Source organism: Lissotriton vulgaris, chromosome 6 (genome assembly GCF_964263255.1).
Source record: "Lissotriton vulgaris chromosome 6, aLisVul1.2, whole genome shotgun sequence".
NCBI classification, from domain to species: Eukaryota; Metazoa; Chordata; class Amphibia; order Caudata; family Salamandridae; genus Lissotriton; species Lissotriton vulgaris.
The window spans coordinates 1,228,021,826-1,228,039,779 of NC_141694.1; the positions used below are offsets into that span (position 1 = coordinate 1,228,021,826).

The window sequence follows — 17,954 nt, forward strand, 5'->3', positions numbered from 1 at the left end:
GATACCGATACAGTATCAGATTTTTCACCCCCATCTTTCTTAGGGAAGGACTTCCCAGATCCATATTAGGCGACAATGGACCGCAGTTCACCTCGGAAAAATGGCACAAGTACATGGAGAGGAACGGCATCAAGACCAAACACACCTCCATATATCACCCTGCTGGGAATGGACAGGTGGAGCAGTTTAACAGAGTCATTATGGGATCAGTCCAAGCCTCCATCACAATGGGCAAGGATTGGGAGAAGGAAGTCCAAAGTATGTTGTGGGCCTACCACATCACCCCCACAAGCACGGGGTAAAGGCCCTTTCAGATATTGAGAGGAAGAGAACCATTCACCAAAGACAATTTGGCTTGGAAAGAAAAGACAGTGACAAGCAAATGGTCACCAGCGGTGGTGCAGCATAACCTGGAGAAAGCCCAAAAGATATATGCTGAACATTATAGCAGGAGACGGGATGTGAAAGAAACATCCCTTGAAAGAGGGGAATGGGTGGGAGTGAAATTAGCAGTACTGCGAAGAAAAGGGGACAGCAAATACAGCCAACCTCTACAAGTAAAGGAAGTATACGGCAGAGCAGCGCTGCTCAGTGATGGAAACGTGTGGTCCCAAGACCTCATGTCCAAATGCAGTAAGATTCTACAATGGTCCCATGAGGAACGTGAGAGTACAGTGCATGACCGGATGCCACAAGAGAAAGCAGAAAGCGCCCCGGAAAAGAAGGAGCAGAAGATAGTGGTGAAGAGCTGGGAGGCAGTGATATGCCCGGAACAGGAGAACATCAAGGTGAGAAGACTGGGACCCAGAGTAGAGAAAGTCCCGGTACTCAAGGAGATACGGTGGTGAGCCCAGCAGTGAACAGTCCCAGGGAAGTTACCTTAACTCCGGTAAGGCGCACACGAGTGGGTAGAGCGGTTGTGAGGCCTACCCAATTCCGAGACTTTTAACTGGGAGAAGGATAATAACTTTTCACCACAGTGAGACTGCAAGTTTCTGTTTTTATGCAAAAAGAGGGAGATATGTAGGATAGCGCTCTAGTTGATGCGCGCCAAGTCATGACGTAGCGCGCGTGGCGGCCATTTTAGGTCGCGCAAGGTGAGCACGAACCGGAGAGAGACCCGGAGAGCACTGGACACCCGGCGCTCTCCTGCTGTTACCTATTATAATAAATCAGCGTGTACACCCTCATTCTGGCTCCTGTGATCATTTGTATGGGCTGTGATAGCACTTTTACAGGAAGAACTGTTCCTGAAGAAGATAAGCCCCCAGAATCCTGGAGTGAAGAGTGGTGGTCGCCCAGGGACACTTGACCCCTGCCGCAACTCCGGAGAGTTGCGGCTCGCCAGGTACTGGTGTAAGAAGGAAAGGGAAGGGGGTTGGGAGACGTAGGGGACAGTTGGACAAGAAGAGAAAGAGAAAGGCGGGAGCCAGAGGGAGAGGTCGCCCTAAAAGTAAAATGAAAACCGCAGTGCCAGATAAGCGACCAGGCCTGGCGTTTACGTTTTTTTTTTTCTTTCTCTACTTCGCTTAGGGTGGTTTCTTTTTTATCTTGTTCTTTTGAATTTAGGGTGCTTCATGGTTATTCACCCTTCTACTATGCAGAGGGGACCATACTGTTGAGAATTGGGTTCGAAGGAAAACCCAATCTGGAATTGTAATCCAAAAGGCAAGGTAATAGGGATAGACAAAGTACACAATCACCTAAACTATTGCGTACTACCCATTTCTAGACCCAGGACAGAAACCCGCAGGCCCAACCTGAGAGCCGCAACCCCACCTGATAACAACTTAGAATTCACGTCAGGAAGAAGTATTTTCCTAACATCCCTGGGTGTGGTGAAAGATTCTATCCCTCCTAAGATCAAACACACCAGAACTGTGTCTTTCAGCTTCCTTCCTTGTTTTTCTTTTTTTGGGGGGCGTACCAGGGATGAAATACCACGGAAGTTCAAATCTGCAAGGAAAATACCAAGAGGAGGAGTGTCACGAGAAAAAAGAAGACTATAAAGCCCAAAATGGCCATCATAATACAGTTTTTTTTTCATCAAGTGTTCACCCATAAGAAGAGAATAAACGCTAAAATAGAAAAGCACATTCAGCAACCTCGATTGGTCTTTCACCCGTCCCTCTGACAGAGAAGTTTTATTTTTGCTGTCTGGCATGGCGCAGCATACTTGCAACTTGTTGATAAAGACAGATTGCAGGTCATAGCTTCGCATTGGGAAGGTTCCACAGAATGTGGCCTAGTGCCCAGGAATCAGTGAGACAAGCCCAAGATGTAGTGACCAGCCTTAAAGTAGCAATACATAGAGGTTTTCCCTACAATGGGACTGTTTGGCCCAAGAACCGAGTTCTTGCATGAACAAAACAGGCAAAAGCCCTGCTCTCCCACAGTGGTAGCTGCAACCAATCAAAACAGGTAGGGAGGTGCAGCGGGGGAGGGGTTGGGAAATAAAAAATATAAATAAAATAACTTACATGCCGCTCCCCTCCTGGCCGCCTCATTGGTCCTGCTCCTCTCTTCCCGGAAATGGATGGGCGTGAAAGCACAGGCTCTTCACTCAATCCAGATGCTGCTCTCATGCTATACCTAGCAATAGCGCAACACCAGAATTGGTCTGAGCGGCCTGGTTGCCACTCAGACAGTGCCTGGGAGCCTTTGGTGTTTTTCCAAACCAGCTGTGGAACACAGCAGGTTTTGAGAAACATAAGTGCTCTTGTCTGTTTGGCTGGCTTAAGACGGCCAGCCAAACTGCTTGTGCAGTTATAAGTGCACACTACTCCTCCCTGCCATGGTCCTGCCCCTCCACTCCCACTCCATCTGCTTTGGACTACAAACATAAGTAGCCTAGGTAGAGATAAATAAAACGGGAATAATCTTTTAGTGTATTTTTGTTTATCATCTGCTGGCTGTGGGGCGACACTCCTCTGCCATTATGGAGGAGCCACCCCTGCTCTCCTAGGCAGACATAAATTTCAGAATCCAGTAGACTGAATCGAAAGACTCTGAGGTTCAGAGCCAGCATTCAGAGGTTGAATTAGGAGTTGCCCATGACAGAAAATAACAGTTATTGGCTATTATTATTTTCGTTCAATGGGCTCCAGCCAGAGGTGAGAGGAGAGTGATTGGGGGTGGGGGTGGAATTGAAGGAGTCAAATGGGAGGGGACCACACAACGGAACTCGGAAGGAACGTCAGCTGGTGGAGACGTATATAAAATGCATTGGCAAAGCTACCATGTCTCTATTGTCGCCATTGTCAATCAGCTTCTGTTCAACATAGCTAAATGACATGAAAAAAAGATGCTATGACACAACTAGTGCTGGCTGCTTCATAGTGCTGCTCTTTCATAGCACTACTCTTTAATTTTAGAGTACCTGTGAAGTATTGAACAACTACCATTGTGAAACCTGTGTAATGTGCTGCATGGTCGTCTGTACTGCTTCTAGTCTGCGTGCTCTTGTACAGATGGCTATACTGCATGTAATGCCTGTGTTGTGCCAACGTTGAGTGTCTCGAACTGTGTAAGTCGGAGAGAGAGCGGAAGGCTTAGCCTCCATTGCGGAGGTGCCGGTGGGCACATCCACAGGACGAGGGACTTGTACGGACCACCCAGACCAGATGGCCTAAGCTTAGAGTGGGTGAATGAGTAGCTGCAACCAGGATCAGAGCTGAAGAAGCAGCAAAGAGTTGCCCAGGGATGATGGCTCACTAGGCACAAGGCTGGCCTAAACATTACGAAGTAGCAAAGCATTGAACCACAGAGACTGAGTTTGCCATGTGACCTGTGAGAAGAAGCCTGAGGGATCTTTTAGCAATCCTTTTCATTGTTACCCATGAGTAGGGCTTACGAAGTACAAAGTTTCAAAGGCATGGACTAGAATGAATAATAACGTTTGTGTGTCACCAACGTATATACGGGACGAGAGAAGTGAGTCAGCATTTACAGTAATTATTTTAATACCTACAACTTTTATTGTGGCTTCATTAATTGACATAATGAGTTGTCAACCTCTAGCCTGCCATATCACAGTTCGCCAACCAAGCTAGTAATGTGTTCATCATACTAATAGACCTATTCAGGCGAATACGGTAGGTGATCTACTTCAGGAATTTTTTACCATTTCTAGTAAAATCCACAACACAGTCAGGCCACAAAATAAGAGGCATAGTGCAAGGGTATTCAATCTATAAACAATATCTTTAGGAGTGCTTAAATGAGTAGAACTGTTTGCTGGTGGTGAGACACTCGTACTCGCACCTTAAACAGAGCAGAAGGTTGTTTTTAAACAGCAAAGCTGCTCACCTGCTGGTTTGGGAGGTAGCAGCCAGGTCAGCACTGGAAGAGATTGTAATACCAGCCCTGTATTGTGTGAACAAGCTTTAAAATGTCAAGTGGGAAGGCAAGTGCAGTGTGAGATTCTCCCCAGCCCCGCTTTCAAGCAGTGGGGCAAACAGTGCATTTTACGACAGATTTTTCCAGTGCATCATATCAAAAGTCAAAGTGGGCCTAGCTACAAAAGATGCACTCTGTAGAATTGCTCGGGTCTCATAACATTCTCATTTCGTTTGTCCCTATTCGTCTTTTTTTTGTTTCCCTGCCGCTTAATTCGCCATTTTGCTTTTCTTTTAAGGCACCTATCTTTTTCTACTCTTTTTATGCTCGTTACCACTTCTTTTGCAATTACTTCAAATTTCCCTAAATCTTCCCTTTACTTGAGTCTCTACTTCCTCATCCTTTTTTAACTGCAAATTGCCCACAGAAATTACACTTCCACTCCCCATCGTTCACATGAGTCCCCACACTTGTGAGATATTTTGGACTGGAGCATTTTTTTCGCACAGGAAGAAAAACGGAATGCAATGCTAGCCACCCTGACCAAGCCAGCTCAGAACTGACGCACTCTGCACCACCATGTTCTCATACCTCAGGTCCCTGAGCTGATTCACAAAGCTTGAGTATTAGGAATTACTTTAAGTGTTTCAAAATTCGTGGGGCCTATGCACTTTTGTCCTACTTCTGCTGCGTTCTGATCCAAACATCTAAGTAACGCACCCAGGAGGCCCGGTCTGCTAATCACCAATTAGGCGTATTTTATTTCAGATATGGTCTGAACTGAGTTGTATATGGTTGGTTCTTGTATTTCTTTGGACGCATCGGTACCCAGACTAATCCACCAGATGGTTTCGCTTCCACTTGTATGACACACAGGCTGATAATTGGTTTATCCCACTTCTCCAGTATTAGGGTGTCTTTCATAGATTCACATGCTTGAATATTCCCTGTCGTCGGAGTGGGAGTCCCACGGTAAATAAAATAGCAATAATATACCAATAATATGTAAATGTAAAAAATAACAGATGAAATACATATTAGAAAAAACAGTCAGTAAATGCCTAGACATAATTCCTCATAGGAAACCATGAATAGAGAAAAAACACTTGTAGCCTATTTCCGTCATTATGTTGGTCCAAACTGTAGCCAATCAGGCGCCAGCAGCCCTCCAGAACCTTCTCCTAAGAGCTAAACACCTCAGATTTTCTACCGCACGTCGTGTGTAAGGGAGTCTCCCTGAGCTCTGCTCAGTTTTCTCAGTTTCTTCAGGTTTTCCTGTGCTTTTCAGAATGTCTACAAGTAAGAAATCTCTCTTCAGACCTTGCTCTTCTTGTGGAAAGCTGCGTCTTTATTCACAGGATCCACACAGTAAGTGTATTTACTGTCTTTACCCCGACCATGAAGTGGGAAAGTGTAAGTTCTGTAGAACTTTCTCCACAAAAACTGTAAAGGACAGGGAAGGCCGCATTCTGTTATGTCTTCAGAGACTCAAGGACAAGGATGGTGTACTTTCTGATGCCAAAAGTTTCACTTCTGGTCGTTCCCAAGCAGCATCTAAGCGTAGTAGTGTGCAGGAGTTGCCATCACCTTTCATCAAGAAAAAGAAAATGTCCCTCACTTTGGCCCCTGTGGTGTCTTCACCTCTGCCTACTACGTCCACGAGACCTGGCTCTCAGGCGTCTACTGCATCTTCTGCTCATGTTTTTGTGAAAAAACATGCTTCTCCGTCGACGGGACCGTCGACAGTCATTCCGACGACGAAATCTGCTGTGTCCGGATTATCAACGACGACGGTGACAGTCGTTTGCTTCTGGATCGTCGACGACTGTCTCGTCAACGTCATCGTCGTCGACAAAGTTACGCTTAGTTTCAAGACTGTGCCGTCTGTCATTCCGATTGCTGCGTCGTCGATGAAGAAGCCTTCCCCGTCGACGACCAAGTCATTGTCGACGAAGGGTGTGAAGAAATCACATTCGCCGGCAGCCCCGTCGACGTCCACACTGTCGACGTCCACACGGTCGACGACCGCTCCGTCGACGACCGCTCCGTCGACGACCCCTTCGACGAAAAAGAAGTCATCTTCATCGTCGACTTCATCGACAAAGGCAACGTAGACGCCATTACCGGCGACGACGGTACCGTCGACTATAACGGATGCTGCCAGTATGGCTCCATCGACGACTACTTCTACGTTTGCCTCTTTGTCAATGTTGCCATTGTCGTCCACTAGATCTGCCAATGTTGAATCTCTTCACCAGCGCCGCAAGGTGCCTGTGGACCAGATTTCCATCTCCAGTGATCCACAGCCTCCCTCGCCTTTGTTTGCCTCAGTCTCGGAACAGGACTCAGAGGAAGATGTTAACAAATCATTTAGAGCAGCACGTAGCCCATCTGATTTGGTCATCAAATGCCAAGATTACAGTAACGATGATGAGGACCAGTATTTCAAGCAGGAATCTACGCCGTTTCAAGCTCCTACAGCAACGCTACCCTTGTCGCTTATCTCTAATCTCCAACATATGTTGGACGACTACAACAGTTTTCCGTCATCTCCACAAGTGCCTGCAGCCCCTGCTATTCTGCCACTGGTTACTATGCCGGCTCTGGTTCCTTTGGCACCTCTACCTGCTTCTGCTCCTCAAGTTCAAACATCTGTTCGGATACACACGACTGTGTATGCCGATGATGAGGTTTCTCCTGACCGCGAAGATGGTGAGGTTCGTGATGATGATGAGGATGACAATATGGCGGAGTGGGATAATTATCAAGTCCAAACACCGTCCCCATCTCCGGTCACACCAGGGGATTCTCCTCCTGTAGATATTGTGAGTTTCCATCAGTTGATGGACAGGGCAGCCCAACGCTTCAAATTGCCTAGAGTCCAAAGAGAGGAAGATTGTTTTCTCTATGACTTTAAAAACCAGCCTTTCAAACAAGTCCATACTGTGCCTATAACTGACTTTATTTGGGCCGAAGGAGTAAAATTGATGCAGACCCCTAATACACTTCCGGCTCAGATGCCCAGGCTGGAAAAGAAATATAAGGCACCTGTTGGCACTCCAGCGTGCCTCATTGGACAGCCAAAACCCGATTCAGTGGTTACACAAGCAGCTCAGCGTCGTTCACGGAATCCTGCATCGGCTATTACTGCCCCACCTGATCGCGAAGGTCGTCGCATGGATGCTATAGGCCGCAAGTTTTCTTCGATGGCTTCCACCACAGTGAGAGCGGCCAATGCTTTGGCCATTTTGGGGCGTTACGACCGCCAAATGTGGGCGGACAGGACATCTTATGTAGCCTTAATTCCGGATGCTTCAAAGACGGAGGCATTGCAACATCTCCAAAAAGGGGAGAGAACATTAGAGGAGATAATTGATTGTGCTGTTGACATCGCCTGGAGGAGATAATTGATTGTGCCGTTGACATCGCCTGCACTGGTTTCTGGCAACTCGCTGGAGCGGCGGTTCTACGTAGACAAGGTTGGTTGCGTTCCACATCTTTCCGACAGGAAGTACAGGCAAAGATCCTCGATATGCCGTATGACGGCAAGTCTTTGTTTGTGGCTCATGTTGATGAAGCTTTACAGTCCATTAAAAAAGACACGGACACTGCTTGCTCTCTAGGAACTTTAGGTTCGAAAACAGCCCTTTCAGGGTGCACGTGGACGCGGCACCTCGTCCACTTTTCGAGGAGGAAATACTCAGTACCGTTCCTGCAACCAACGCTATTCAAACAACCAGCAGCAGTCTTCAAGACAATAGTCTTCTAAAACCTTCAGAGGGAGATCTTCTTACAGGGGATCTGCTCCCAAGCGACAATGACCTGCCTTTACCCCAAAAAGTTGGTCAAATCTCCCTGTTTTGTTCTCAATGGTCCTCCATCACTTCGGACCGTTGGGTTCTGGACATCGTAGAGAAAGGCCATGCTCTGGAGTTCGTCAAACTTCCTCCGCCCACCCCACCTTCTGGCCCGCCACCAGCACACATCAGGGAACTTTTACATCAAGTTCGTCTTATGATACAGAAGGGTGCCGTCGAAGCGGTACCAAAGTCTCAAAGGGGAATGGGATTTTATTCCCGTTTTTTCCTTGTCATAAAGAAGATGCTGGATTGGAGGCCGATATTGGATTTATGAGCACTCAACAAATATATCAAGTGCCAATCCTTCCGCATGTGAACGCTGGTGGAGATCTTACAACTACTCTCAGTGGGGGATTTCATGGAAACTATCGACCTCCAAGACGCCTACTTCCATGTCCCTATTCTACTCTGACATCTGAAGTATTTACGTTTCCGTGTGGGACGGAGGGATTTCCAGTTCAAAGTACTGCCTTTCGGCCTGGGTTCAGCCCCTCGCGTCTTTACGAAGGTGTTGGCTCCTGTGGTAGCTTATCTACGTCTTCAGGGTGTACAGATATTTCCTTACGTGGACGACTGTCTCCTAAAATCTCAGTCTAAAATCTCAGTCTCATACACATCTGCTTCAGGACACTCGCCTTTGCCAGGAGGTGTTTCGCTCCCTCGGTCTATCCATCAACGTGGCCAAGTCCCAATTACATCCAGCAACCTGCAAGAACTTTTTCGGGGCCACGTTAAATACGGCTCTAGCAAAAGCATTTGTATCTCGGTAGCGACAACAAAAGATTCTTCAATTGGTGTCTCTCTTGCGTGCAAGACAGTCCGTTTTACCGTGCATTGCATTGATCCCAAATTGCAGATTACGGACACTTCCCATTCAAGAGGAACTAGATGGACAGTGGCGCCAGGTCACCGGTTCCTTCAACGACAGTCTGTGTCACCGCCCGCATGTGAGCGGCCCTCAAATGGTGGGCGACGCCATCCAATCTTTCGACAGGGTCGTCGTTCCTTTCCATCACTCCGGAACTGACTCTGACGACGGACGCCTCGTTGGAAGGATGGGGTGCTCCTCTTCAAGGACTGTCTATAAAGGGCAAGTGGACTTTGCCTCAGAGAGCCTGGCACATCAACAGGCTGGAGCTGATGGCCATTTTTCTGGCGCTCAAGTCCTTTCATCTCTTGATCCAAGGAGAGTCAGTCCTTATTCAGACGGACAACACAACCAGCATTCATTATATTAACAAGCAGGGCGGAACAAAGTCACCAATCTTGTCACATCTGGCGCAGTCGATCTGGGACTGGGCTCTGAGTCATCAAGTCACTCTCACCACAGTCCATCTACCAGGAGTTTCCAACATCCTAGCGGATTCCCTCAGCAGGTCTTGGTCATCGACCCACGAGTGGGAGTTGCACCATCAATCACTCAAACTGATTTTTCGGAGCTGGGGGCATCCACCGCTGGATCTCTTTGCTACACCACAGAACCGGAAATGCCCCTCTTATGCAAGCTGGCATCCCCACCGAGGATCACAGGGCAATGCCCTTTTGATGAATTGGTGCAATCTCTTTGCTTACGCTTTTCCTCCAATCCCTCTGGTGCCTCGGGTTTGTGGAAAATGCGAAGACAGCCTTGCCACATTCTTCTGATCGCCCCCCGATGGCCTCGTCAGGCGTGGTTTTCCGAGCTACTTCTTCTATCCCAGTGCGAGCCCATCCGTCTTCGTCCTCGGGTGGACCTTCTCACGATGGACAGGGGTCAGATCTGCCATCCAGACCCCTCCTCTCTGAACCTGTCAGCTTTGAACTTGAGCACTTTGAATTTGCACACCTAGCCATCCCACCAGACTGTAGAGACATACTTGCACAGGCTAGAGCTCCGTCAACGGTTAAAACCTATAAACTTAAATGGAAGAGATTCTGCATTGGTGCGCAGCTGCTGGGATCCATTCCATTCATTCCACGCCTGCGCAGCTCCTTCCATTCTTTCTACAACTTGCTCAGTCTGGACTCTCGCATTCAACTTTGAGAGTTTTTCTGGCGGCAATTTCCCACTTCCGTCAGGATGGCGTCACTTCCCTTTTTTCTTCCAGAATAATACGCCAATTTTTCAAAGGATTATTTTGCAAGTTCCCACCGATTCGACGCCCTCCTCCTACTTGGCACCTTAACATCGTGTTGTCACAACTTATGAAAGCACTTTTCAAACCTATACACAAGGCAGACTTGAAGTTTCTCACTTGGAAGGTTGCTCTTCTCCTTGCGCTGACATCTTCTCGTTGCGTAAGTGATATCCATGCCTTCACTATAAATCCTCCATTTCTGCAGTTTCAACCTGATTGTGTAGTGCTTCGTACTAATCCCACGTTCCTGCCTAAGGTGCCTTTAGATTTCCACATCAACGAACCTGTTCTCCTGAAGACTTTCTTTGCTAATCCACAGTCTCCAGCGGAGCAGCGTTTGCACTCCTTGGGCATTAAAAGGTGCTTAAAGTTTTACCTCAGCAGAACAGCCCCTTTTCGTAAAGCTGATCAACTGTTCATAGCTTATTGACGATTCCACAAGGGGCGTCCAGTTACCAAACCTACAACTGCTCGTTGGGTTTCCTCGGCCATCGCTTTCTGCCATCAACAGGCAGTCAAGTCTCTTCAGTAAGGGCTCATTCGACCAGAGCGATGTCGTCTTCAACTGCCCTGTTCCCCGGTGTGCCGCTGCATCAGATCTGCAGAGCAGCCACGTGGTCAAGCAGGCACACGTTTACGAAACATTATTGCCTGGGTGCCATCAACGAAGAAGACACTGCAGTGGGACAGGCTGTGCTTCGCAATCTTTTTCAATAAGGTGAGCCTCTGTTTTACCTCCTCCATTATGGTTTGCCTTATTATTGTATGTTTTGCATGACTATATGCATATTGGTTTTTATAAGTCTATGCATGTGTATCATGACTGGGAAGTTTTCTTCGGATATTACTGCTTTCTATTCTATGTTCAAGCACGTGAATCTATGAAAGACACCCTAATACCGGAGAACAACAATTGTTACTTACCTGTAAACAGGTGGTTCTCCAGTATTGGTGTCTTTCATAGATTCACATGCGACCCACCCTCCTCACCTCAGAGGCTCTCTTCTCCTCATACACTCTGTGGTCACTCTTGTGCTACGAAAATCTGAGGTGTTGAGCTCTGAGGAGAAGGTTCTGGAGGGCTGCTGGCGCCTGATTGGCTACAGTTTGGACCAACATAATGACAGAAATAGGCTACAAGTTTTTTTCTCTATATTCATGGTTTCCTATGAGGAATTATGTCTAGGGATTTACTGCCTGTTTTTTCTAATATGTATTTCATCTGTTATTTTTTACATTTACATGTTATTGGTATATTATTTCGATTTTATTTACCGTGGGACTCCCACTCTGACGACGGGGAATATTCGAGCATGTGAATCTATGAAAGACACCAATACTGGAGAACCACCTGTTTACAGGTAAGTAACAATTGTTCTTCACGTCACGCGCTGCCTTGGCTTTGAACCCAGGTGAACTTTCCTTCAGAGTTTTTCACCTTGCCATGGCGACGCGACGTGCAAACAGAGCGTGAGCAACTTCCAGTCACAGAGTATTTTAAAACATTTCACAGAAACCTTTTAACAGACGCTCAAATGTTATTATATAGTAAAACGCCCTTTCTAATCGAGCGGTCGTAAAGTGAATTTGCGATTATGAGTCTACCTCAGCGGTTTCTTCCACACAGGAAAGAGATGAGACTCAAAAGGCCGAGACAATAAAGACATTGGGACGACGTGTGATATAACTTGTCACGTTTGGCACAAAACCTTGTCAGGCGATGCATCATAGTGCAGACACAATGCGAGCAAAAGTTTTGAATTAATGTTTTAATGTACAGGATGTGACCAATATGAAACTCAAAAAACTGGGCCTGCACAATATTGCAATTCACAATTTTTTTCATCGGTCTGGCTGCTGTCGCAACGAGCAGGTGGGAGTGGGGAATATCTCACATTTAATGACTTATTGTGTGCATTTCAATCTCCTCCACCTGTGTCGGTCTCCCTGTGTTCTCCAACCCAACATTTACATTCATATTAAGAGTGAATTCAATGCTTGTGAAAGGCACCAGAGTGACAACACTGGGGCCTGAAGACCTTTCCATGAGTGTGCACTCCTCCGAACCTAGTGCCCACTCATCACTTTACACCAATGCCAGCTCTTCCCACTGCCCACCCGTGCCTATGCCTCACTGCCAATTAGTGCCTGTTTCTTGCACCAGCCATTAGTTCCAAATCCCTACACTGTCCCCACTTCCTATTCTCAGGACCACTGGAATTGTGATTGTATGGCTGCAGCGATTTTTTATATGATTATATATGATCCACATTTGCCACATAATCCATCATCTGCCACATAATCTGAAGATTTTTACAAAAATGAAAACGTGTTTCTAGCTCGAACAGTTTAAAAGTGACTAAAAATACTTGCAACATAGGTTGGTACACAGTGGAAGGCCCTTTTGAAAGCTGGACTGGTCACCTTTCTGTTTATTGCTGTATTTGGATGTTAAATTGGTACTAATGAGGTGCAACCAATGCCCGTACAGTGTTACCAAGTTTACCAAGCATTGGCATAGCCAATCGGTCTTGCCTTTGGGACCTTATAAGTGTTTCGTTATCCAGCACAATATCCTTGGTGCAACAACATCAACTGTTGCATGGCTAAACACTTATAAGGTCCCAAAGGCGAGACCGATTGGTTATGCCAATGGTTGTTTAACTCTGAAATGGCATTCACCATTGGTAATGAAAGTGAAAGTTGTTCTGGGAGGAAATTCTAGAAAGTAAGGAGGATGCCTCATTATCGAAACTTGAAAAAACAAGTTCACCTGGGATCAAAGAAAAGCATTGGGCTCACATGAAGGGTTGAAAACAGCAGGGTAACATGAGGCAGGCTGATTCACTCTTACCCGCAGTTAGGGCAGCAACCTAGAAGTGCTTTGTCTCTCACCGAACACTTGCTGGCTGCAAACCTGGCCAGGGTCTGAGCCACAATGCAACTAGGGCTCGCGCCACTGGTGCCCTTCTGCCTTTGAGAGCCTTCAAGAGCTTGAAAGGGGTTTGGTTCATGAATGTAAATGTGTAAATGTAAATGTGGCGTATTTGTATAGCGCGAACAGTGACCCGAAGGCATCCCGGCGCTTGTACTCCTACCACAAGGGAACCCCTCCTGGCTTTTCCTTGTGGGGTGTCCACTCCTGGGCATCCCATGGTGAAACCAGGCATCCCTTGTGTATCAGGGGGCCTTTGTGGAGACTAAGCAAGCTATTGCCCAGAGTTGCAGCGTGGGACCCATGCTTAGAATCGGCACTGAGGCGAGAATATCCGGTCAGAGGAATTTAAGCCCGAAACCCGCCGAGGCGGGAATCGAACCCTGGTCCCTGGCCAGCGTTCTGCATCAAGGTCTGCCGCTCTAAGCATTGAGCCACACTTCTCCACCTCTGAATCAAGGTCCAACTGTTGGCTTCCTTAGTCCTAGCAGCAGCAGGTGGAATGTGGGCCTTCTGAAGTTTGTGTAAGTTCTACACAAGGTGCCAGCCTTGATTGCTCTTCCACTTCCTTCCTCCTTCATGGAATGTAATTATTCAGCAGGAGTCCGTTTTTTCCCCCTTTAAATAAATAAATAAATAAACAAACAAATAAAAATGAAATGATGCATGGCTGCTGCTCATCTCACCAGTTCCAATTCTTTCCATTTTGGTATCTTTGTACTCACTCATCCGGCCGCATCTCTGCCTGTCGCTGCAGCCATTAACATGCTCCCAGCATCCCACTGCCCCGTGGCTAAGCTGGTTAGTCCTTATAATTCATATGTGTGCGTCTATCTCTCACCTTCCCTCACCCATTACACTATCAGGCCATAAAACGGTAAGGACACCTTGGAAGCCAATCATCACATACAGCACGAAAAGGCCCTCAAAATAAAAGCAGCATCCCTCCCAGCCACACACTGTCACAGGGGTAACTTTCTACCCATGTGGGTAAGTGCCTCAGTGCCCCAGATGACGATAGTAAGCGCAATGAAAATGGTACGACAAAGCACAATACAACGAAGTGCGTGAGTGCCTCCGACTAGCACAGGTCTCCTTGGGTCGGCTGCTGCTTCCTCGGAAGTCCTACACGCAGCAGCCGTGACTCATGCAAAATACCCCCTTACCGCTGACCTGCCGGAAAATCCCTTCCGCTTAACCAAAGCTTACTTTAGGGATTCAGGTTCTACCATTTGAGCCATGTAATAACAAAGCCTTTAGGAGTCAATGTTACGGTGTTTCTTTAAGAAAAGCACTGCTGAAGCTTGTGCCAAGAATCTGGTGTACGTTTAGTTGACTTTTAAAGTTATGGCCTGTTTATTCAGAAGCCTTTATAGGTGCTTTGGGAGGGATTGTTTAGCCGTCTGTTTTCAATTAAGGAAGGCCTTCTGAAAGTAAAGAGCCCTGTTGGAAGCTTTCTAAAACCCTCAGCCTCTGAGGCATGCTTTGAAAAGACAATGCGGCTTTCAGTGATGTTTGTGAAAAGACCTTGTGCAACATGTTATGGGTGGGATTTAAGTGCAACTGTTGTGCTGTCAAGTAAAGTGTAGTTAATTTGTTATTAGTTTAAATAATATATAAACAATGTGAGATGAATGTCGTATTGTAGCGACATGGATCTGGGTGAAAAAATATACAACAGCATGGACATGAGAGACGATTATTTCTTTTTGCTAGAACTAATAAGAGAAATATGTTTTTTTTTCCTGTTCTCTCCATAACACCACAGTTCCTTTGTTTTTTTTGTTTTTATTCTTTACTTTTTCTGTGGTGCTGTTAAGTAGGCCATTTCCTTTGGGCTTTTCTTCTCTTCCTTGTTGTAACTCTTCCTTTGACAGTGAACACAATATTTAAACAACAGAAAGCGACCATATAATACCTTCGTTACTTCGTACAGTGTTATTATTTGACAGTTTTTTCTATTTTGACTATGAACGACATCCTTCTTTTGCCCTTTTTGGAAACTTATGATGTTCCCAATTTTTTTAAATCCCTAACATTGCTTTGACACCTGACCATCACCAGAGTTACTGTCCCTGGCTAGTTTACTATTTTAAATCCCATTGTAGGTAGTTTGAGTGCTGTCGTTAGCCCGGGCAACAAGAATTCTTGGGATGGGTACATTGAACTAGTCATGGTATTCAACGGAAAGGTTAAGATACTAATGGAGATCCTGTCTGCTGTTATTTAGTTTTCAGTCAGAGATCCTTTCTGCTAATTTGTTTATAAAGTATCTTCCAGTCTTTGTCATTAAAAGTTTTTCACTCAAAAGGTTTCGCCCAAATGACATAATGTGACTGCTTTGATGTTTGTTGCTTCGCTTGTGCTTAATCAAAAGATGATGTACGTCTTGATTGAAATGTGTATTCTCCTATTTAGCACCACCAATAAGAAACTGTGGGCTGAGCAGATTCAGAAGGCTCTTTCAAGGACCCACAGATACATCCTTCTGACCTCTGCGCAGCTGGTGGGTGTCTGCCTCTTTATCTTCGTGAGACCCTATCACATGCCTTTTATAAGGTAGGAGTATTTCCCTCATTGCATTGGCACTCAGTTTGGAAATGTTAAGAATGTGGTCCTGTGTTCTCTTTATCATGTTTTGATGCATTGAATATTCATGGCTGTTATTTGTTGTGTCTTTGATGTGTGCAATGATGCTCACAACACTGGTTGGGTGTCAGACATGTACATGAAAAGAGTTGAACACTTCATGTGTATTTCGTGCCAAGGATAGTGATATATTTGGGCGATTCCATTTCCAGGAAATGGGCAATCGGCTTAAACATTAACATTTAAGGAAAAAATGTCTCTGAAGCATTCGTACTTAGAAGAGGACACTCCCTCATACAATTCTGGAGCATGCTCAGTCTCTGGGTTTTATGACTTTGACAAAATGGGAGAATTCTCTGCATCAAGTCTGAGAACGAGAGGACCCAGTGTTGGTGTACCATGGGCTGTGAAACTCCATCCCCGAAACCTTGGACACTGCGTCTCATTTAATGAAGGGAAAATCCACTGAAGCTGCTCCTCTGTAAAAAATGGAAATCAAGTTGTCCTTGAAAGATTGTCTTCGGCTTACTGCAGGAGTGACAGCGAGTAACAGAGAAACAAGGCTGCAATAGGAATGAACGAGCATAGCGGCAATAGAGCATAATGTGTCTATTGAAGTGCTGAAAATTTGTTGGACTGTTTCAGAAATGTTCCAATGAGCTTTAGTATAAAAGGTTGATCACTGAATCAGGCACTCCAGAAGGCCTGGGGTACCCACTTTACGTCAATAAGCCAGTCTGGTCTAAAATATTTCCAGAGTAATTGCAGGGACCATCACATAAACTTTAGTGAGTAGAGAAGGAGCATTGTATTTCCCATGTTGGAGTGAGAAAGTATGCATAGGTTGCTTGGAGGATGCAAATTCTGTTATCTAATAGCCCATGGGCAATTGCTGAGATGTGGTTCTGTATCATTTCTTTCTGCTGGAACATTTGGCCTGTAGGTTTTAGACATCCATTTTACATGTGGGAGAAGCTACTTAGAGGCTTTGCAGTGGCGCTTACAAAAGAGGATGGCGTAGCAGAAGGGATTCAGTCACATTCATAGAAGGCCTTACTGTACTTGGAGATAGGGGGTAATCATACCACAGGGAGGTTTCTGCCAGGACAATGGGGTTAAGAATAATTTTCATTCTATTTGGGTGAGTTATAAGTATAGGAGAAAGATTGTCTCTGCAAGGAGCAGTCTTTAGTTGTTTTTCGGATATGGGATTCTGTATGTATCTGGATCAGTTTCTAAAGAGCAGCACTTAGAAGCAAGTGCCTATGTGGTGGTGAGATCTGATCACAAGGTCATATAAATGTACTGACTTCACATGCTGTCTATCTGCTCAGCTGTTGGCTTGGAATTCATGATAGACAGCAGGGAGAGTCACTAACAAGAAGCACAATTTTCCGTTCTTTTCCACTTTTAAAAATAAATAGAGACTGGAAACACATTGTTTTCTGTCTGTATTTATCTGAAAAATCAGTAATAACGGAAAACTGGGAGCCCTACTTATAATGTACTGCAGTGCGTAGTTTATCACAATCTATTTTGTTTCCCTTCTTTATTGCATTAAATTCTTAGCTGTCCAAATGTATGTATTCCGTAAATATTGTTTTATCTGCTGTTTTTGTAATGTTTGTATAATTTACCTGTTGTGTGTGATGTGTATGAAATAATGCGCCAGTAAACGTACCTAACAAAGTCAGGTGGGGGCGTGAGCTAAGTCTTACCATTCCGGTCACCCCCTATGGTCTTTCATCAAAGAAAACATGATGCAGACTAGTTCATAAGGTGGCATTTAACCACCCTGAAATACAAGTTGCTCAAATTGCGTGGAGTCTAAGGAAGAGTGAATCCAGTGTTTTCAAAATTTGGAATCCTGTGTCATCAAGGGGAAGGAACAGGATTGTTGACAGGTCATTGATAGTGGAAGGTTAACTTACCAATTCCTGGGCAGTGAAATTGCTTCATTGACCTCGCAGTGTGCATGTGCAAATGCGAAATGTCTTTGAAATAACTCCCCGCTCCTTTGATGTAACACAGAGACCCAGATCTATGTCTGTAGTTGAGTTACCAGTCATTTCAGTACTTTGTAAAGTGGGAAGCCAAAGTCCTGCTGGCAGGCAG

The 17,954-nt window shown here is 45.7% G+C and overlaps 2 protein-coding genes across 2 annotated transcripts in view; both read left to right on the top strand.

Moving 5' to 3' along the window:
• SYNJ2 (synaptojanin 2) overlaps window positions 1–17,954 on the top strand; it is a 745,535-nt gene that overhangs the window by 511,616 nt on the left and 215,965 nt on the right. Inside the window, exon 14 of the mRNA XM_086927319.1 lies at window positions 15,669–15,809. Coding sequence (XP_086783445.1) covers window positions 15,669–15,809 — 141 coding nt within the window. The remainder of the gene's footprint in view (window positions 1–15,668; window positions 15,810–17,954) is intronic.
• Window positions 6,858–8,107, top strand: LOC147708661 (uncharacterized). The gene is made up of 2 exons (XM_086925131.1): window positions 6,858–7,705; window positions 7,744–8,107. Exons 1-2 carry the CDS (start codon window positions 6,858–6,860, stop codon window positions 8,105–8,107), a joined length of 1,212 nt encoding a protein of 403 aa, XP_086781257.1.